Source organism: Peromyscus leucopus, chromosome 9 (assembly GCF_004664715.2).
Source record: "Peromyscus leucopus breed LL Stock chromosome 9, UCI_PerLeu_2.1, whole genome shotgun sequence".
Taxonomy (NCBI): domain Eukaryota; kingdom Metazoa; phylum Chordata; class Mammalia; order Rodentia; family Cricetidae; genus Peromyscus; species Peromyscus leucopus.
The window spans coordinates 28,098,287-28,121,036 of NC_051070.1; the positions used below are offsets into that span (position 1 = coordinate 28,098,287).

The 22,750-nt window shown below is 35.6% G+C and overlaps 1 protein-coding gene across 1 annotated transcript in view; it reads left to right on the plus strand.

The window, feature by feature from the left end:
- Positions 1-22,086, plus strand: part of Klhl1 (kelch like family member 1) — a 346,069-nt gene extending 323,983 nt beyond the window's left edge. Inside the window, exons 10-11 of the mRNA XM_037208360.1 lie at positions 12,337-12,508; positions 20,957-22,086. Of these exons, the coding sequence (XP_037064255.1) occupies positions 12,337-12,508; positions 20,957-21,016 (232 nt within the window). The 3' untranslated portion in view covers positions 21,017-22,086. The remainder of the gene's footprint in view (positions 1-12,336; positions 12,509-20,956) is intronic.
- Positions 22,087-22,750: the final 664 nt, after the last annotated feature.

Here is a 22,750-nt window from a genome sequence, read left to right on the forward strand (position 1 = left end):
TTTTGGTCAAATTGTCTCCCCTTCTTTATCTTTCAGTTCTATCCATATAGGCTCATCACTATTCCTGCACAATATCATGTGTTGTTTCTTAAATACATTCAATGTGTCCCCTTAGTGTTGCCTGCCAGTATGTGCATAGTTTCCTAATTATCTACTGGATCATGGGTACATTTCCATGAGTTACATGATTAGTAAAACCAATTTTCCTCTCTTAGTAATCATCAACAACCTCCTCAATTAGGGGTAGGGCTTTATGAGTGACTCCTTTTTTCATGTTATGGATTTGTTTGGCTTGATTTTAGTAGGTCTCCTGCTTGCTGTCACAAATGCTGAGAGTTCATAAGTGCTGCTGGCCTGGTGTGACCTCAAACTCCTGTTTTCTTATAGTCATTTATTGCCTTTGGCTCTCACAACTTTTATGCCCCTCTTCCATGATTATTCCTTGAACTTGAGAGGGAGGATTTTGATGTAGATGTCCTATATACAGCTGAGCACTTTGCAGACTAGTTCTCTGAATGTGGAACAATTGTGGGTCTTAAAAAAACTCCTCATCCCCCATGGGGGTGGACTTGGGGGAGGGGGTGCTGGAGGAGGGAGGACAAGGGAATCCATGGCTGATATGTAAAATTAAATTAAATTATAAAATTTTTTTAAAAAAGAGAAAAAAACTCCTGTGATAAAAATTGATTCACTAATGCTATACATTTTTTACCTCTTTGAATTCCACATTTCATCTTTTCATTTTGGAGGGGGCAAATATCTAAGAACTAAAGGTTTTCTGTAATGTGATGGAGATGATAAAAAAAACCTACCTCTCAAATTATTGACTCTTATGTTAGGTCTTAAGTAAGATAGTGAAATATAAATTCATATTTTGATATAGAGGGAAATCTAAATTTCCTACAAAATAATAGTTATAACTAGTCATTAAAATTAATTGGTTATTTATTGTGATGGTGGAAGAGGTGACTAATTGTATAAGAGCACTGACTGATCTTCCAGACGTCCAAGATTTCATTACCTGTCCCCACATAGTGACTCACAAACATCAATAACCCTAGTGACTCACAAACATCAATAACCCTAGTTTGAGAAAATTCAACACCCTCTTTTGTACTCTATGAGTATCAGGCACATGTCTGGTATATAGACACATATTTAGGCAAACCACTCATATACACAAACATTTTGTTTATTTTTGAGAATTTCATACATGTACAAAATACAATATGATTGTATTTAGTTGACAGTTCCAATTCCACATTTCTCAATTGCACCCCCTCATATCTCCTCAAACATTTAATGTAATTTGATTTTGATAATCTATTATGTCCAGTTAGTGTTGCACATATGTGCCTGTGCATGAGTCTGGAACCAGTCATTTGAACATGGAAAACTTACCAATGGTCATATCCTCAATAAATATGATTCTCCTCCTTCAAGCACCTATCCACTGACAGTAGTTTCTCTGTATCAGATGGAACTTTGTGGCCACAGCCTCATCTACATTAGGATTTATTGATGACTTGTTCTTGTGTAGAGCTTCTGCAAGTAACAACTCTCATGAATTTACAGTTGTAGTAAACATATTTACTCCCAGAAGTTCCCAGTATACCTTGCTATCCTCTGGCTCTTACATTCATTCTGCATCCTCTTTATAAAAGTTACAAGAGCCCTGTCATGGTTGCTGGTGTGTTCATATAGATGATCCATTTAGGGTAAGTACTCAGTGTCTTAAGTCTCAGCATTTTATTCAATTAAGCATCATTCTGTTGACCACTGGAAAACATACAGGGCTCCAAACAATCCAGGTTTCCAAAACAGCACAAGCTCTTGCCATTGCCTTTGTTGTCCACCATAACTAGATTGACACACTGATGCTTAAGGCACCATACTGTGGTTGATATATTGTGCACCCCAATACACTTATCTGGGGGTCAGAGAAGAAAACAGCCACTATATTAAACAGGTTTAGGCAGTGTTAGCACAGGCCTTTAATCCTAGCATTCCGGAGGCAGAGATCCATTTGGATCTCTGTGAGCTCAAGACCACATTGGAAACAGCCAGGCATAGTGACACATGCCTATAATCCCGGGAAGTGATGGCAGGAAGCAGAAAGATACTATACACACACACACACACACACACACACACACACACACACACACACACACACACATACACATAGGGCATGAGGACCAGGAATAGAGCCTTGTTAAGCTTTCAGGCTTTTAGCAGCATTTCAGCTGAGATCCATTCGAATGAGGACTCAGAGGCTCCAATTTAAGGAGACAAGATCGGCTAAGGAATTGGCGAGGTAAAGTTAGGTGTGGCGTGTGAGGTGTTGTATAGGCTGCTGGATGATGAAAGACACCATTGGTCATACACAGTGCTGGACATTTCAAGCTGCAGCATTGATATACCAGCAAGATGTGCCTGCTCGTATCAGAGTGGCAATCCTGTTATGAGGCAATTAATTGCTTCCTGTTTAAGTCAGAGGCTTGCTTCCAAGAAAGAATTCTCATGCCCACTATCTTAATCTTGATCAAAATCTGATGACTAGGGAGAAAACAAACCCTCCTAGAATAAAAACTGATGTTGTTTTGACAAATGGTCATACTATCCAAACACCTTCAAAATATTTATGTTTGTAGAAAAGTCATTTTTCAAATAGCAGGTTTTTGTCATTTTGACTAGGTATCATATTAGTCAACCCTTTCCTTCTCCCTATTATTCTGTCCCCTCTTGTTCTGCTCTGTCTTAGAAGTTTGATTCTGGGGCCAGCTGAATGAGCATAACATGGAAAAATAAGAATTTTGTTATGATATTTTCTATCGTTACACCTTAATAGTTTTGGTTGTTTGGTTGCAAAACTGTTTGTAATTTTTATAGGCCTGTATATATGTATGCAGCTTCTCTGAGAATCTAAACATTTTGGACCCCTATTTTAAAAGTATATGCAATAAACTTTTATTGAGTAAAGTATGTTGATACATACTTGTAAACCTAGTACTTGGGAGTCTGAGACAGGAGAATTGTTATGAGTTACAGTCTATCATTGACTATGCAATGGGAACCTCTTCAACAACAAGGTAAAAATATGAAAATATAATTATTTTATACAACTATTATTCATAATTTATACACATTACTAGGCATTTTCAACAGCAGCTTAAGGAGAAAAGGACATTTCTTGGAATGATTTAATAGACACATTGAAATAAAGTCTAGTAGCTTCCTTTTAAAGAATGTGGTTCTCCCAACATTCAAATCTCCTGGGCACACTCTGGGTTCCCTGGCCTGAAAATGGTTCAAATAGATTTTAAATTCTGTCATAGAACACCTTTGAAAAGTGTGAAGGAGCTGTTATGTTTGCAGATTTCTCTCTGTTTAGCCCTTTTTCTGAATCTTTCAGAGAGGCTACAATAAACCATAGCTTATTTCAAGAAAGAAAATATTTAAATGTGGCCACCAAATTAAGTCATGCAATATTTAATATAAAAAGGAACAATACAAATTATGAACTGAAATTGAAGCCTCTTTTCTTTATCATCAAATTTCAAGCATTTTGTAACCTGCTCATCTGCAAGAAAAATAATATCAGTAAATTCGTTAGCCATGCACAATCATTCAGGCTTGCAATTGCAGTGCTTGGAAAAGTAAGGCAGAATATTTGCCCTGATTATGAGGCTAGATTGAGATGTACACAAGTCTAGGCTAACAAGAGTAGGCATTTCAAATGATAAGTAATGTGGAGAACTTACCTGAAAAATAATAAAACATATCAAAGTTTGAAAATAAAGTATATAAGAGTACATCAGAGTGCTACCTCCTCTCATCACTAGAAGGGCAAAAATCAACTTATCAAAAGTAATATTGCATGCTAGGAAGAGCTTGTATAGCAAATTACAATTTTATTACACTAATTGTGGGAACAAGCATTGATATAGACTATATAAATTCAGTTAGCAAAATTTCATACATTTTAACCCATGCATTGTCTTTAACATGAAAATCTTGTTATATAATGTTTAACAGATATTCATATGTATTAGAAACTATCTAAAATTATTTCTTTTAAGACAGCCTTATTGCTAATCTTAGTCATTAAAATTAAAAAATTTATTCAAATATAATATATTTACTTCTAACTTGAGCCCCTTTTTTAAAAAATATATCTACGTCTTTCTGACTTTGAGAGATGTCCTGTTGGGGCTTTGTATTCCCCAATATTGATTTAGATAGAAGACATACATACATACATATATATATAATTTGCATATGTGGAATACATACACACACACACACACACACATATATATATATATATATATATATATATATATATATATAAATCTTCTGCTATATTAGATTTCCGTACTACCTCTCAAATGACCCTTAGTTTTAACACTCCCTCTGGTATTGCCTCATTTGCTATGTTATTATTTCTTTCCCCATTTGATCCTCCTATTCCAGCCCACCTTGTACACCCCCAGTCAATCCATAACTATGTTAGTTCCCCTTTCTCTATACCTGACTTCTATGTTTATATAAGTTTTAGCCTACTTATGGTAGAATTGAAAGCTAATTTGAGACTATTGTGAAAGGTGTTATTTTCATGATTTCTTTCTCAGTCCATTTTTTATTTGTATACAGTAGGCCTACTTACTTCTGTAGCTTAATTTTGTACACAACTACATTGCTGAAAGTGTTTAACGGCTTAGGAGTATCCCAGTGGAATTTTTTTAGCATCACTTCTATATACTCTCATATCATCTACAAAGAAAGATACTTTGGCTTCTTCCTTTCAAATCTCTTGTATCTCTTGAGGCTTGCTTTGTGTTCAAGAATGTACTCAATTTTGTAGAAAGTTCCATTAGGTGCCAAGAACATTCTTTCATGTTTCAGTGAAACATTTTGTGAATACCAGGTCTATTTGGTCTATAATGCCAGCTGGCTCCAGCATTTTTCTATTTTGCTTCTGTCAGGGTGATGTGTCTATTGGTGAGACTAGAGTATGAAAATTCCCATCTGTCTGTGAGCGGCAGTATGTGATTTGAGCTGTAATTGTGTTTCTTTTATGAACTTGGTTGCCCTTTTGTTAAGTGCATAGATGTGAACTGTAATATCCTCTTGGTGGATTTTCTTCCCTTGATGAGAATATAGTGTCCTTCCCTATCTCTTCTGACTAGTTTAGGGTCAAAGTCTATTTTGCCAGATACTAAAATCTCTGTACCAACTTGTTTGTTAGACCCGTTTGCTCAGAATATCTTTTTTCATCATTTTACCCATAGGTAATATCTTATCCTTGGTGGTAAGATATGTCTCTTGGATGCAGTAGTATTTTCTTTGGTCTCTATTGTGGTAACATATGCTGTGCACCCTAATAAAATTTACCCCAAAAATCAAAAAGACAAAGGAACAAGCCACCTCTTACCCCTAGGACTCCTCAGCCTGAAAAAGCTCCAGCTGTAAGGGCTTCCTCAGCCAAAAAGGCTTCTAGTTACTGTCTCCTCGTGCCTTATATACCTTTCTCCATCCAGCCATTAAAGGTGTCTATGCTTTCCAAGAACTGGGATTAAAGGTATGTGCCACCACTGCTTGGCTATTTCTCTCCTAGACTGAGTCAATCTCATGTAGTCCAGGGTGGCTTTGAACTCACAGAGATCCAGGCAGATATCTTCCTCTCAAATACTAGGATTAAAGGTGTTGGTGTGTGCCACCACTGCCTGGCCTCTATGTTTAATCTAGTCTCTTGTTCTGTTCTCTTATCTTCTGGCATATTTTATTAGGGTACACAATTTACCACCACACTGTATGGTCAATGTTTTGATTGTTATGAGTCATTAGGAATTTGTTTTTTGATTTAGTCTATTTTCTGTTCTACATGCTTCTTGTACATTCTTTAGGTTGGTTTTTTTTTTTCTGTGATTATCTGTTACTTTAACTTAGGTTTCTTCTCCATCATTCATACATATGTTATTCATAGACTTGCTCTTTTCAATGTGTCCCAGATTTCTTGGATGTTTTGCCTGGATTTTTTTAAGATTTAGCATTTTCTTTGACTAGGGTATCTATTTCTTTTATCTTACTTTCAGTGCATGCAGTTTTTCTCCATTGCCTGTATGCTGTTAGTGAGGTTTGCCTCTGATATTTCTGTTCCAGTTCTTACTTTTCATTTCAAGTTTTACTTCACTTTGGGAACTCACAGTGATTTAATTCCCACTTTAATATTATTGAACCTTTTTTCCTATTCAATACCACTGTTTGTTTTGGATTTCATTAATTTCATTTTTGGCTTTATTTATTTCCTGCTTAAGGTCTTTGAATATTTTTATAATTGCTATTTTGAAGAGTTTGCCTTGTGTGTTGGCTTTGTTGCTTTTCTCAGAATCTCAAGTAGTGTTGATACTAGGCTCTAGTGGAGATATATTTTGCTTGCTGTTTTGATTGTATGTTTTCATGGGTTACTAGGCATCTTGGTCTGAGTTGATTGTGATTCTAGGTGTTGATATCTGGTCTTTTCTTTGTTGGGTTTGTTTTCTGTCTTGTCGCTTCTGCTGATATTTCTGGATCTTATAAATTGGTGGTGGCTTTAAATTACCTTATGTGGAATGCTTTTGAGTCTTTTGAGGTGTGGCCACTGTGAGTCCCAGTTGGAATCTGTTTCTAGGTATTGAGAAATGACAGTTTGAAGTGGGGTTGGGCTGGAAGGGTAGTGGGTTGTGCAGGTCCACAGGTGGGATTAATCTGGGTCTGGAATCCTCATGAATGGGGGGAGGGAGGGAAGATAGGCCGCTGCATGTCATCTGCTAAAGGGCTGGGATGAGACTGAGGAACTGAAACTGAAGGATAGGAAGAGAAATGAAGATCCTCTACTTGATTCCCTGGCTGTTGTGGCTAGTGGGTTCTTAGGGAGAGAGTCTGGTATTGATCTGTGTTTCTTTCCCTCCTCTTTGCTTTCTTTAGCTGGTATGCATATAAAGCTGCAAATATTTCTGTATGTAAATGTCTCTGTCTAAACACTGTTTTGAAATTTGAGTCATTGAATTGTCTCATTTCTATTTGATCGTAGTTTGATATTTAAAAGAAATCTTCTGTGAATATTTTTAATTCAAACTGCATCCTTTATGTATGAGACTGACAGTGAAGCTTGGCAGTTTAATGCTGCCTGAAAAGTGCATTTTGTGAATTTCCAAAGGGAAATGAACTCATATTCTGTGACTGTTACACGCCTTTAGAAGCTTTCATTTACAGCCCATTTTATTCACTACGTACTGGTGCCTGCTTCACTTGCCTGAGGGCTGTAAACTTTAATAGAGACTCTGTTACAGAGCTCACATATTGACTAGGAAGACCAAGGTAACATTTAGAAGACGTAGACCAAAAACAAACCTTCGACACTGCCCCTTCCTTTTTGCTTCTTTGTTGTCTTAATTAAACGGCTGGCACAGTTTAAAAGCTACTTAAAATTACTTTTTATTAAAAAAATAACAGTACTGTTATATAATTCATAGTTAACATTTATAATACCTTTTATAAATCTTTAATCATCTATGTCAAAACAAAAAAAAAAAGATACATCACTTTGGGGATAACTTCATATGCCTCCAGGCAAAGAGGAACCTCTGAACAGTTCTAAATACAGGAAAATCTTTCTAGAACCGTGAATGTGAGAGGCAGTCAGTGCTACAGGTCTGGGTAATTCTGAGTGCGTGTTCACTTTCTACTCCTCTGTGATGGAGTCTGAATGCCACAAGTCAAAGGAAACTCATGGATTAGTGTGACTTCATTTAATTTAAATTGTAATGCATTCAGCTAAATACAAACAGCATTTCAGACACTGAGAAATAAAGCACTAATATATATTTGAAATGATGTTTTCTACCTAAAACAGACCCCATCTAATACAAAGAATGGTTTTGTAGAAGACAATAAAATTTTAAAGTTACTCTCAAGAAATGTGTGCATGTATAAAATGTTTATTTGTATATGTAGCTGCAGTTTTCAAGTTTGTATCCAGATGTAAATAGATAAGTTTTATACAACTCATCACAAAATATTGACTTGCAGAATTGTGTCAACATTCTGAATTTCACCTAGAATTTATAAATTCATATATTACTTGCAATAACTACTTCTTCAATATCTTTATTTTTTCTGTTTTGCCAAGTAATGAACAACATCTCCGCTGCAGATAGTATTTAAAAAAAGTTACTCTGCAGAGCTAAATAATTACCAGGCAAATTCTGAAATATGACTTCAGAAAAGATATTCATGTAAAATATGTGACTGAAGCCAAACTGGGCATTATTAAATAAAATATTCTGTTTAAAGAAGACTTGGCTTTTCACTAAAATGTAAATGTACCTTTTATTTGCTGTAAAGTGATTTTTGTTAGGAAATGACATCCATAAGCAAACAACAAGCAAGGCAACATCCTCCAGAACACGTCACTGAAATCCATCAGCCATCAACAACTGAGCATTTTTGCTCTACCTGTTCCCTTTACATGTGTTTTTGTTTCCCTTGAATGATTTTCATGAAAATTTCAAAGATGTTTTCATTCTAAAAGATTTTAAATTAATTTAAGGAACAACTAATAACAATCAAGGTCTTACTTGTTAACATAGCCACAATGCTACTATCCCAGCAGTAAGAGCTCATTCATTCCCTTATTAAAATCTAATGCCTATGTTAAATGAAAAAAGCCAAAATTCCAAATCTCTCTTAATATTTGCTTTTATGAATTGACATCCAGTTGAGGAAACCCCCATTATTAAGACTGTAACACTTTTTAAATTTTAGTTTATTACCTTAGAAGAATGAGACTTAACTCATTTTTGAAAACCTAAACTATTTATTGCTTCTCTCACCCTGCTTCCCTTTTCTAGTCCTGTAATGTGTCCTCATGGTTTAAGAACCTGTTTTCTCCTTTCATGCCATATCTGATCTTTTTTTTTATCATCCTTTCTCAATATCTTTTGCTCCTCTTTCCCTATTGATTGCCTCTCTAATTTCACATTCTGTACATACTATCAAAACACCTTTATAAATGTAGAAATATTAAAATTTAGGACCTTCATGTGAGAGAGAATCTGTGATTATTTTTTTCTTTTTGAGTCTTGGTTTTCTCACTTAATCTAATACTTTCTAGTTGTATCTATTTTCCCAAAAATTAGATCGGTACATTTTCCTAAGAGATGAGTATAACTCCAGGTTTTTCCCGCTATACCAATTAGTACAGTAAATATGGATGTATATGTGTAATCTGTCATAGCATATATAGAGTGCTTGGGATATATGTTAAAGAGAGGTATAGCTGGGTCATATAATAGTTCTATTCTTGTTGTTGAGGAAACACCATACTGATATTTCACAATGATTGCACTAGTTTACAATGCTAGCAACAACCATCATTTGTTGTCTTTTTTCTCTGGCGAATGTTTCCTTTGCTGGGTAGAAAGTTTAATATTTTGTGGTTTCATTTATTGTGGTAACCAAAGCTACCCCCAAAAAGAAAGAACACTATCAGAAATATACTTGAATAGCTATGGGCAACTTTTTTTAAACAAATATATTAATTTTACATTCTGGAAAAAAGGTTAGCTTACTCCATAAATGGACAAAACTGAATATTAGCTTGAAGAAGAAATACCTTATATCCACATTTCTCACACTCTAAATTAATGATTCAAAATGGATCTAAAGTCTTTAACTCAATACTCAAGAAGGTGACCTTGTTGGATAAATGCACAGAAAATGTATTTGAAGATGCAGTAGAGACAAAAATTTTCTGAATAAGATTCTGAACCACGAGCACAGTCCTAAAAGTGCAATTTGCATTTAATTTGGAAATATTCATTACCTGCCTCTGTGTTTTTTAAGTTATTTATTTGAAAAATCTGTCTGGTTACCGTAAAAAATGTTTCACCTTCTGGAATGTTCTATTTGCATGTAGGTGGTATTCTTTGTCATTTCTTTGCATAACTCATTTTCCATTATGGTATGTTTCAGAATGTTTGTGAAAATGTTTAAATGTTCTTTTAAGATTGTGATTGAATGCATTGTGTAATTGTAATTATGTTGTGGGCCTTTGTGCTTTTTAGTTTTTATGATGCTTTGCCTTGACTAACTTAAGCCTGTCAATCAAATTTCTCTGTGCATAACAGCCTAGGACAGTGATTAAAATTTTGGCAGGCATTGAGAAAATAGATGATCACACACATGCCTCCATCTTTGACATTCAAAAGCATGTAATGTTTTGTGTAAAATGCATATTCTCTATAAATACGTACTACATTTATAGTGAAAACTTTAACACACTGATGTTAATTTTTGGTTTATTTCAGTAGTCCATTGTTCAAGTTTTCTACTGGCCAAATAAGTCCTGGGACACAAAACATACATTTCCCTTTTTAAAAGAAAATACTTTATCTTTAGTCATAATTTATATTTCTGTTTTTGTCTTGCTAAGGTTTAGCTTTGGATCTTAATTGTAAATTTCAGATTAAAGACAAAGATGTGGTTTAGTGATTCATTTTCAACTGAAATAAGTTATATTCAATATCTCAGTTTGTACCATTCTAAACATTATGTACAGATAGATATTTGAAATTCATATATGTAATATGAAGTAATTAGATATTTTGAAAAGGAAATATTGTAGATATTATTATTTAAATAACTTGGCTTACCTGGCTCCAAACACTTCATCTGCTGTTGTATCCTTCATGGAAAATTTTAGCAATGTCATGATTAATAACAGTTCTATTCTCCTGGAACTATTTCCCTAAAATACAAAGGCTAAATAGATACCTTTAGACATATTGCTCACTGATCTCTCAAATTCCTTTGTTTGGGTGTTTTAGTTTTTGTTTGTTTACTGAGCTAAGTTCTTAATAAGTTTATGTTAATGGTATTTATATATGTTTGCACATATGTAATGCACTCTGTCCTGGAGCTCACTCTAACACTTTACTTATATCACACTTAATATTCATTTTAATAAAACTAGCTACATTTTCTTTTAAACTATATTTTTTAAAGTTGTTTTGATTTTCTTTTTGAAACACTATTTCATGTATGCTTCCCAGGCTGGTCTTGAACTAGGTACATAGATGAATGAAGTTGTCCATTTGCCTCCTGATCCTTTTATGTCCTCTCCCCAAATGCTGGAATAACATGTATGTGCCACTACATCAAGCTTGCTACCCACCGAATTTTGGAACAAAATGATTGTTTCTCTTCTAAAAAACGTAGAATAGATTTGCATTACCATTTCAGAAAAGGTTACATCTACTAAGTGTTCAAACTGATGTCCTCCAGGTTTTCAAGCATCCTTTTGGCTTCATTATAATATCACTACATTTCAATCTTGTTCAAAACGTCATTTACTGTGGAATATAGTGATTTATGCTTCTAAATATACATCTTGGAAAGAAAGGCATGACATTTATTTTTACCAAATGAATCTTTATCATTTTAAGGGTTCAGGTATGATTTTTAAGTACCTTAGAATTTAGAATGACCATTATCATGGCTAATAGTTTCAAAAAAATTATCTATCAAAATTATTGAACTTGAGAACATTCTTAATTTTCTTTTTCAGATAACAATTTTTTTCTTTTCATTTTTCTTTATTAAGAAATTTTCTACTTACTCTACATACCACCCACAGATTACCCCTCCTCCCTCCTCCCTCATCCCTCCTCCCACCCCCCAGCCCTCCCTTCCAAGCCACCCCACTTTCCCACATCCCCCAAATCAAGGTCTCCCATGGGGAGTCAGCAGAGGCTGGCACACTGAGCCTAGGCAGGTCCAAGCCCTTTCTAGTGCACCAAGGCTGCTCAATGCACAAGGCATCACACCACAGGTACCGGGCTCCCAAAAGCTTGCCCATGCACCAGGGAGAGATACTGATCCTTCTGCCTAGGCTCCCCACAAACAGTTCGAGCCAAACAACTGTCTTCCATATCCAGAAGGCCTAGTCCAGTCCTATGGGTGCACCATGGCCACTAGTCTACAGTTCATAGGTTTCCACTAGTGTGGCCAATCATCTCTACATGTCTTCCCATCATGATCTCAATGTCCCACACCTGCAGAATCCCTTCTCTCTCATGGATTGGATTTAGCCTGGTGCCTGGCCATGGATCTCTGCATCTGCCTCCATCAGTCACTAGATAAAGGCTCTATGATGATGGGTAGGGTATTCACTAGACTGGTCACCAGAGTATACCAGTCCAGTTCCCCTCAGATAACACTTTTAAAAATTATCATTTATAGAATAAAATTTGAGTATAATTAAAATTTTATTTTATTGTCCTTGAATTTTAGGTATGATCCAAAAACAGACACATGGACCATGGTAGCTCCTTTGAGTATGCCTAGAGATGGTGTTGGTGTCTGTCTCCTTGGTGACAGACTATATGCTGTTGGTGGCTATGATGGGCAAACATACCTCAACACCATGGAATCATATGATCCACAAACTAATGAGTGGACACAGGTAAGATTGTTAGGGGCATAACTAACTGAATGTAAAGCAGAATTATTTAAGATGCATCTTGTGGAGGATGCTTATACTTATTGCAATTTATCTTGTATGAACACTGTACTAAAGTGATTAATTTAGTCTTATGTTATGAGTGGTATGAAAATTAAATGAATATCTTTGTGTATTATTTTCTCCTACTTGTAATACTATAATAAACTGATGCTACTAAAAGATATTCATCCTTCAGGAAGACATTATAATGACTCAGAATAAGGAACACCAAGTGATTTGAGGGACCTAAATTTAAAAAAAAATGAAAGTATAATGTATTTGTAAACAAATATGACAGAATATTTGGTTTTAAAAGCGCCTGTAGCAAGAACATGAAGGTTGAAGAATTAGTACTCCCTGCTACTCATTTTTGCCTAGGTGCCCTATGTTATGGCCCTGGGTTGAGATTGTCCACTGGGTAAAGTTGTAAGAAGCTCTAAGTAATACTCTTACAGTCACAACCAGAAAACAGAACAAATATATGTCCATAGTTGATTTTTAAAAATAAACAGAAAAGGGATCCACTTATCATGTATTGATCTGATGGAAATCTCTATTTCCCTGCACGTTGAAGAGTAATGATTGGCTCATATTGAATGAAAGATTGTCTTTTGAATATACAATGTAGTTACAGACTCAGGATCAGTATACAATGCAGCAGGTTCCATTCTGTTTGAAAAGTTCCAGTCTATATGGGAAGGGTAGAAAGCACCATAATTGCAGAGCAAAGTTGTTTAAAGGAGAAAACATCTTGACTACATGGTTATGGTGGTCTTGCTTACAACAGAGTGAGCAGAACCATCCCTAGATGTGTTCCTTTAAATTCAATTGTTGTATATTTGCCTTTTATTTTTCTACCTCTGTCCATAGTTAGAAACCTAACAGCAAGAAATTATTTTAATGAAGTTTCAATTGATGACCATAGTGAAATTGAAAAAAAAATTTAACAGACAACACACAGTTTATATGATTTAATCAGCTGAAGGTTCTGATTTTGGTCATAAAAATTGAAAAAATTCTATCTGAACAAAAGTAGTAAGTACAAATTAATGATATTTACATATATGCACATATACCATCATCAATGATCCATCTTTACTAATGTTAATATTTTTATCTCAGCAGCCTCATTCAAATAGATTAACATCTACATTCAATTGTTGGGTGAAGATACCTTCCTTGTGAATAATTCTTTTTTCAGCAAAACTTTACAGGTCAATAAAATTACACATATTTGCCTGACTTAGGGGGAAAATGGAAAGATATTGGGGGTTAAAGAGCACTGTAGAACTAAATTATTCAGCTTTCCACTTTTTACTTCAATTGCTCATAGAGACCACCCTCATCCCAGTAACTTATTAAAAAAAAATACTATTACTAGAGACTTCAGAAATAAGAATTTTCTAGCTTTGCTTTTTAGAAAGGATGAAAATACTTGATAACTATGAGAAAGAAGATCATGAAAAAACTCTTCTACAAATGAGGGCTATGTCACCAAGAGCTAGTATTCTATAAAGCTCTCCCATCCTGTGAAACTGCAGTGTATGTGCCTCTTTGTCAGACATGCCTGAGACTTGACCTACAGAATATGACATTTAAAATGCTTTAAAAACTTAGACCTTTCTGGACAATGAGATACATCTGCTCCTGGCAGCACCAATTACCTCAAGGATGATGATGGGCGTTGAAGAAAATCATTATGGAATTTTCTTTCTTTGTGGAAAAAGTTAGCCACTGGGGGGAAAAAGTGCCCTTGTGTTTACTGATTGCCAGTATGTTGTATAAACTGGAAATTTAGGACCCATAGGGAAATGACCACTAAAATTTACAAGACAGGAAATGGCCACTAAAATTTACAAGACAGGACAGTCCTTCAGGTTCCTGCTTCACAGAAGAAACTGCCATACATTCTACAGGACATTAAAAATGACTGAGAGATTCTAGGCCTATAGACTAAAGGGCACTGTATTCTTATGGGGATCCTGAGAAAATAAGAATTATGGTCAAGTCCTGACTAGAGTAGTCTGTAAGGCTGCATTGTCTGAGCTAGTTTCCTTGAGGCTGATCTGGGTGTTGGAACATCTAGAGATCTCTCAGGGGTTCTTCCTTAATCAAACCATATGAGCCTGGAAGCAATCCACAAGTTCTCTACACTATACTCCACAAAATTGGAAAATTTAAAAGAAATGGACAATTTTGTGGATAGGTACCACATACCAAAGTTAAATCAAGACCAGATAAACTATTTAAATAAAAAAATAACCCCTGAGGAAATAGAAACAATCATAAAAAGTCCCAGCCTCAGGTGGTTTCAGTGGAGAATTCTATGAGAACTGGAAAGAAGATCGAATACCACCAATACTCTTCAAATTGTTCCAGCCAAGAGAAAAAGAAAGAACATTAACAAACTCTTTTTATGAGACTACAGTTACCCCGATACCCAAAATACAAAGATGCAACAAAGAAAGAAAATTACAGACCAATCTCCCTTATGAACACTGATGCAAAAATATTCAATAAAATACTGGCAAACTGAATCCAAGAATACATCAAAAAATATATCTACCATGACCAAGTAGGCCTCATCCCAGAGATATGAAAATCTACCAATGTAATACACCACATAAACAAACTGAATGAATAAAACAAATGATCATCACATCAGATGCTGAAAAAGACTTTGAAAAATCCAAAACTCCTTCATGATAAAGGTCTTGGAGAGACCAGGAATACAAGGAACATTCTTAAACATAATAAAGCCAATTTACAGCAAGCCAACAGCCACCATCAAATTAAATGGTGAGAAACTCAAAGCAATTTCACTAAAACCAGGAACAAGACAAGGCTGTCCATGTTCCTCATATGTATTCAATATAATACTAAAAGATCTAGGTAAAGCAATAAGACAACAAAAGAAGATCAAGGGATTACAAATTGGAAAGGAAGAAGTCAAGCATTTGCTATGTGTAGATGATATGCTAATATACATAAATATATACAAGATTGCAAATAGATCCATATCTGTCACCATGCACAAAACTCAAGTCCAAGTAGATCAAAGACCTCAAAATAAATCCAGTTACACTAAACTTGATAAAAGAGAAAGTAGGAAGTAGTCTTGAACACATTGGCATAGGAAACCACTTTCTAAATATAACACCAGTAGCACAGACATTGAGAGCAACAATTAAGAAATGGTACCTCCTCAAACTGAGAAGGTTTTGTAAGACAAAGGACATGGTCAACAAGACAAAATGACAGACTACAGAATGGGGAAAGATCTTCCACTAACCCCATATCTGACAGAGGGCTGATCTCCAAAATATACAAAAAATTTAAGAAACTAGACATCAAAATACTGAACGATCCAATTAAAAATGGGCTACAGAGCTAAACAAAGAATTCTCAACAGAAGAATCTCCAATGGCTGAAATATATTTAAGGAATTGCTCAACATCCTTAGTCATCAGGGGAATACAAATCAAAACAACTCTGAGATACCATCTTACACCTGTCAGAATGGCTATGATCAAAAACACTGAAAACAGCTTATGTTGGAAAGAATGTGGAACAGGGGGAACACTCCTCCACTGTTGTTGGAAGTGCAAACTTGTATAGCCACTTTGGAAATCAGTATGGCGGTTTTTCAGAAAAATCAGAATCAATCTACCTCAAGACCCAGCTATACCACTCTTAGGCATATACCCAAGGGATTCTCAATCATACCACAGGGACATATGCTCAAGTATGTTCATAGCAGCATTATTTATAATATCTAGAACCTAGAAACAACCTAGATGTCCATTGACTGAGGAATGGATAAAGAAAATGTGGTACATATACACAATGGAGTACTACTCAGCAGTAAAAAACCTATGACATCATGAAATTTGCAGGCAAATGGATAGAACTAGAAAATATCATCCTGAGTGAGGCAACCCAGACTCAGAAGGACAAACATGGTATGTACTCACTCATAAGTGGATACTAAATGTAAAGCAAAGTATAACCAGACTACAAACCACAGCTCCAGAGGAGCTAGCTAACATGGAGATTCCTAAGAGGGACTGTGAATAGCCCTGGGAAGGGGAAGTAGATAAGGTCTCCATGTATATATGGGGGTGAGGGAAGGGCAATGGAGGTTAGGGGATGGGATGACAACATAAGGGAATGGGATGGTCGAGCTAAAACAGAGACAGAGTAGAAGAGCAAGGAAAAAGATACCATGATAGAGGGAGACATCATGGGGATAGGGAGAAAAAGAGTATTAGGAGAGTTCTCAGGGATCCACAAGGATGACCCCACCTTAGACTACTATCAATAGTGGAGAGGGTGCCTGAACTGGCCTACTCTGGTAATCAGATTTGTGAATACCATAACTGTCATCATAGAGCCTTCATCCAGTAACTGACTGAAACAGAGGCAGAGATCCTCAACCAAGCACCAGGCCAAGTTCCAGGAGCCCAGTCTAAGAGAGAGAAGAGGAATTCTATGAGCGAGAGGCATCAAGATAATGATGGGGAGATGTACAGAGATAACCAAACCAAACTAGTGGAAACTCATGAACTGTGCACCAGTATCTATGGAACATCCCTGGGACTGGACTAGGCCCTCTGCATAGGCGAGACAGTTGTGTAGCTTGACCCACTTAAGGAGCCCTCTGGCACTGGGATCAGGATCTTTCCACCGTGCATGTGTGGGCTTTTTGGAGCCCAGTGCCTATGGTTGGACACTTTACACATCTTTTTTTCAGGGGGAAGTGCTTGGACCTGCTTCAACTGAATATACCAGGCTCTGCTGAATCCCCATGGGAGGCCTTGTCTTAGAAGGGATGGGAATGAGGATTGGCTTGTGGGGGAAACCTGGAAGGCAGTAGGAGGGAGGAGAGGGGGCCATGTGGTTGGTATGTAAAATGAATAGTGAATTTCTTAATAATAATAATAAAAATTAGGCCAGGCAGTGATGGTGCATGCCTTTTATCCCAGCACTCAGGAGGTAGAGCCAGGCTGGATCTCAAGGCAAGCCTGGTCTACAGAGCGAGATCTAGGACAGGAACCAAAACTACACACAGAAACCTTGTTTCAAAAAACCAAAAAATAAAAAAATAAAGAAAACAGGAATAAATTTTTTTATATATTATTTTGCTAAAATGCTACAGGATATATTTTGATGTTTTACATTACTAAATCTCTAGTGTTTCTATAGCAGATAGAGTGTGGAAACAGTATTTTTTTTTGGGCGGGGGAAGTCTGACTTCAGAGGTGTGTTTAGACAGAACACCAATACACATGCACATTAAATAACTGGAATTTACAGTTGCATAAAATATATGATGTAATATCTTTATTAAATATTTATTATAAAATACCATTCTGTTAATTTCACTAAAACTGAAATCAATGTAATGTGAGTGGTATTAAGAAATATAAACCTCCTGAAGAGCATTATTCATTTTTTTAAATCTCAGGCTCATAAATATTATATAAACACAAGATTAGTTTTATTATAATTTTGTTTTAGTATATTAAACATAAATCTTAAAACTGCTGAATTAAATATTTTACTTTCATATCTGGAATAATAGTAGCACATTTTTAAATCAAAAACAGAAATACTAAATTAAACACTTTACAGACTTATCTTTTCCTCCCTTAGATTTGTAGGGGTCTTGAGGGGCTATCAGGATAAACCTACCAGACACATACATATAAACCTACATATATAAAATAAAGCATGTTTTTGAAATGTTCATTATTCTAACCTACCTTTGCCCAATAAGGTTGGTCACCTTGCTCCATTTACACACTAAAGTACCTGAAGTCTATTGACTAGCCCCCACAACAGACCAGTCATTAAAATAAAGAAGCCAAAACTATTAAAAAATATTCAAGAATACATATATTTTTGAAAAACATGCTAGATTAGATAGAATCATAATCCTGGAACAATTGTCACAACTGTGCCTTCATTTGTTTTATGAGAAAGATATACTCACATGTGCACATATGTAGGATAGTGAACTTTACTCTGCCATTTAACATTGAGCTCAATCCTTGCACTTGGTGAGAGAAACAATGTGTTTCAGAAGACAAAGTACATTGATCATATTTATCTCACCTAGGAAAAACTGCACTGGCTTCTGCCCTTCCAGGAGATTCTCATACTGCCGTTGCTGTGCGCAGTGTTTATGCTGCAGGGCATGTGTAGATGTTTCTCACATACACGAACTGAGTACTATCATTATTCTCTTGTCCTAGAGTTAAATTTATTTGTACATAATTTATATAGAGGAAGATATTGAAGAGTAGCGAGGAAACTTGGTACCACATATACACCCTCCCTTGACTCTATTAATGATTCTGTGACCAACCTTTCAGGTCACCACAAAGAAATGTATAATGCTTGAGGGAACAACAAGGGGAAGTGTTTTAAAATGTATGAGTTAAGTTGGCCAAAATAACAAAAAGTAGTCTCTTTTAAGTGTTGAAAGGACCGGTCTTATAAATACAAATGTTTAAAGCAGAATGATAAACTATTTGGCAAAGGAAATGCTCATCACTGTGATATATTCTACATGGACTATGTAGCAAACTTCCTGCTGTAAATGAAATGTTGAAAGTGGCATAAAAAGAGGTAGTGAGTTTACCCAATAAATATGTCAGAATTATTTAGCTTTTAGAAATCAGCATCTGTAAGAGCTGGGGGAATAATTCATGCCAGTTTTCACTGAGCCAAAAGTAAATTGGAATACATTGTTTGAGGAGATAAACAGGTACTATAGTACATATAACCGAAAACCATGCTAAAGATCCATCTCTTTAAGAGAATAGATAATGAAGCATTTTTAAATTTTTAATTGTTCTCTCATACATTACATCCTGACCATAGTTTCCCCACCTTCTACTCCTCCTAGTCCCCCACCTCACTGGATCAACTCCTCCTCCCTTTCCCTTAAAAAAAGAAAAAAAAAATCAGGTCTCCCAGGGATATCAACCAAACATGGCATAGCAAATCACAATAAAATTAGGCACAAACCCTCATATCCAGGCTGGACAAAGGAACCTAGTAGGAGAGAAAGGGTTCCAAAAGCAGGCAAAAGAGTCAGAGATACTGACCAAAGCACAGCTCCCACTGTTAGGACTCCCACAAGAAAACCACGCTACACAACTATATAGTCTATGCAGAGGACCTAGCTCAGACCTGTACTGAATCTGTGATTGTTGCTTCAGTCTCTGTGAGCCCCCATGAGCCCTGCTTTTTTTATTCTGTGTGCCATATTCTCATGGTGACCTTGATCCTTTTGGCTCCTATGATCATTCCTCCCCGCTCCTCTTCTGTGGGGTTTCCCTGGCTCTAGCTAGTGTTTGGCGGTGGAACTTTGCATCATCTCCCATCAGTTGCTGGATGATGCCTCCCTGATGAAAATTGAGCTTATAAAGGATATCAGAAAATGAAAATATCTCCCATGCTTATGAATTGGTAGGATTAGCATAGTAAAAGTGGCCTTTTTACCAAAAGCAATCAACAAATTCAACCCAATCCCGAGTAAAATTCCAACGCAATCTCTACATACCTTGAAAGGAAAATACTCAACTTCAAACAGAAAAACAAAAGCAACAACAACAACAAAAAAACCTGGAGCTTACAAAAAAAAAGATAATAAAGAATTTAAATCAATAACAGTAAATATGAATTTTATTTCAATTATTGGATTATTAAGGCATAAAATGACTAGGAGAAAGCAAGTTTGGAGAGAGGTAAACCATTATTATACAAGATAAAATTATGACTCCAAAAGACACATTTAACTAGAAAGTTTTTGAAATTTTTATTTAATATAAGTCTGACAGCTTTTATATTCAGGATCATTTTAGAAACTCTACATGCTCATTTTAATGATCATCATATTGAAAACACATTTAATAAACAGTGGAGCAATTATCTAATTATGGACTATCTGTGGAAAAGTTATCAAATATACTTTTTGTGAGATGTCTGTGCCTCAAGATGAATGTGTAATACATTTGATTCCATATGATATTTGTGGAAAACAACTTCAAAGTAATTACAGTGCCACAACTATTACAATGAAATACAAAAAATGTGTCTAAGAATAAAACTTTGATGGAAACTTTCCTATTTTAAATTCATTTCATTCAAATCTTATTATTTTTGTTAAAAAATTTCTATGAGTAATTGCATGTTTTATTGCCTTAATGTAAAAGTAATTATATATTTTTTAAAAGTAGAATTTTCAGTGCTTTCATTTGTATTGTACTATCTGTGACTGTAATGGGATAATTAACCACATCCGTTTATGATTTCTGTATATATGATTCTCAAATACAGTATAACTTATCTAGAGCTCCACTACAGTAACCTGGGTCTCCTGTTCCATTTTTTCAACAGATGGCTTCCTTGAATATCGGCAGAGCAGGCGCCTGTGTGGTCGTCATCAAGCAACCTTGACTAATTTGTATAATGTTTGGAAGGATTTTCTTTACTACTGTGCTTATTTTATATTAGATGGTAAGAATGAGAAAGAACTTCCTGAGACAAAAACTTCTCAGGAACAGGATTTTTATAGATTTAGCTGCTGGTGCCAAAAGCGGTAAAAGATCAAACAGAATATAGAACAGAAAAAAACACAGACACAACATCAGGCCAAGTGTTAGTTAGTTCAGGAATGGTTACTGGTAATGTTTTGTAATGTAGCATACAATAACTAGAGCTACCAAAGGTTGGTTTCTCAGAAGAGACCCATATTTGTGATATAGAGATTTCCTTAGTGACAGATCACTCGCTTGTTTTTATAATCTGTGAGAACATCCAAAAGGCTGCCAAGACTAGAAGTTATAATACTTCATCTTGCAAAATCTGATTGATTTGATGTGTTCCTAATCGGATGTGATGATATCAGGAAGTTTTATTGGAACAAATGTGCTTCTTCTCATTTTCCTCAGCTATGAAAACAATTAGAGAGACAGATGACTGTTTTTCTCTTGCATTCAGAAAACAAACTGCCCTGCTAATCAAGGCTGCATATTGTATTCAAGATGATGCCTAGATTTTATTGCAACTGTGTCATCCCTTGAAACTGGCAAACACAAAGGACTTTTCATTAAGCTTCCCACATCGCTTTGCACTGTCAACACACTGAGCCAAAGAGTCAGTATGGCTGTGGGCATTCACCTCATGCAGAGTTCAGTATAAGCATGGATGCTAGTTGTTCTGAATGTTAATATACCCACTGCATGCTCAAGTCCCTTAGAAGCTTGTCCTTTAAAACAAAACTTAGAATTTCGAGACAAAAGTTTCCAAGTCATCAAATTGGGGTGATTATGATAACTGCTAGAAGGATGGCTGACTACAGATTTTCATTACTCATTTTCAAACATCTTACACTGATATATACATTATTTTAAACCAAATGTTTGTAATTGTTTTAAAGAAGAATGTGGAACTTTTATGTAACATCATTAATATGCATCCATGTAAATTATAAGGATAGTTAATAAATGATAGAGCATTTGCTTTTATCAGTGTATCTTCCTTCATTTATTTTTCAGAAAATGTAAAAAAGTTGACAAGTTTGCTCTATTGTAGGTGTGTGTGTGTGTGTGTGTGTGTGTGTGTGTGTGTGTGTCTGTGTGTCTGTGTGTCTGTGTGTGAATATCTGTATAAAATGTACTAATATTTTCTCTCATTTTGTGAGTTATGATTTCACTGTTACTTCCTCTCTGCTTTTGAGTGGTCACCATTTATTATTAGCTTCCTAGCAGTAGAATCTTTCCAGATGGCTTCTATAAAGTACTTGCCATGCTAGTCTGAGGGTCTGAGATCAGATCCCCAGGACCCATTTAAAGCCAGATGTGGTATCTTGTACTCCTATATCCTTGTATGAGACAGAGAGACAACAGAAGTCCCAGAAGTCCCCGAAGCCCCAGGACCAACTAGTTTTGCCTTGAGCAGTGATGAGCAGGAAGAGACTTATCTCAAGCAAGATGTAACTCAAGGAAAGACACCTGAAGTTGTCCTCTGGCTTCCATGTATACGCTGTGACACACATTTACCTCTGATCCCATATATATCAAATATACATGCATATATAAAAATTCTCACCATTATAATTTTAACTTATATTTCACAAGGGAACTATTAGAAAGCAATTAATATGCAGTAGTCAAATGAGGAAGATATTTT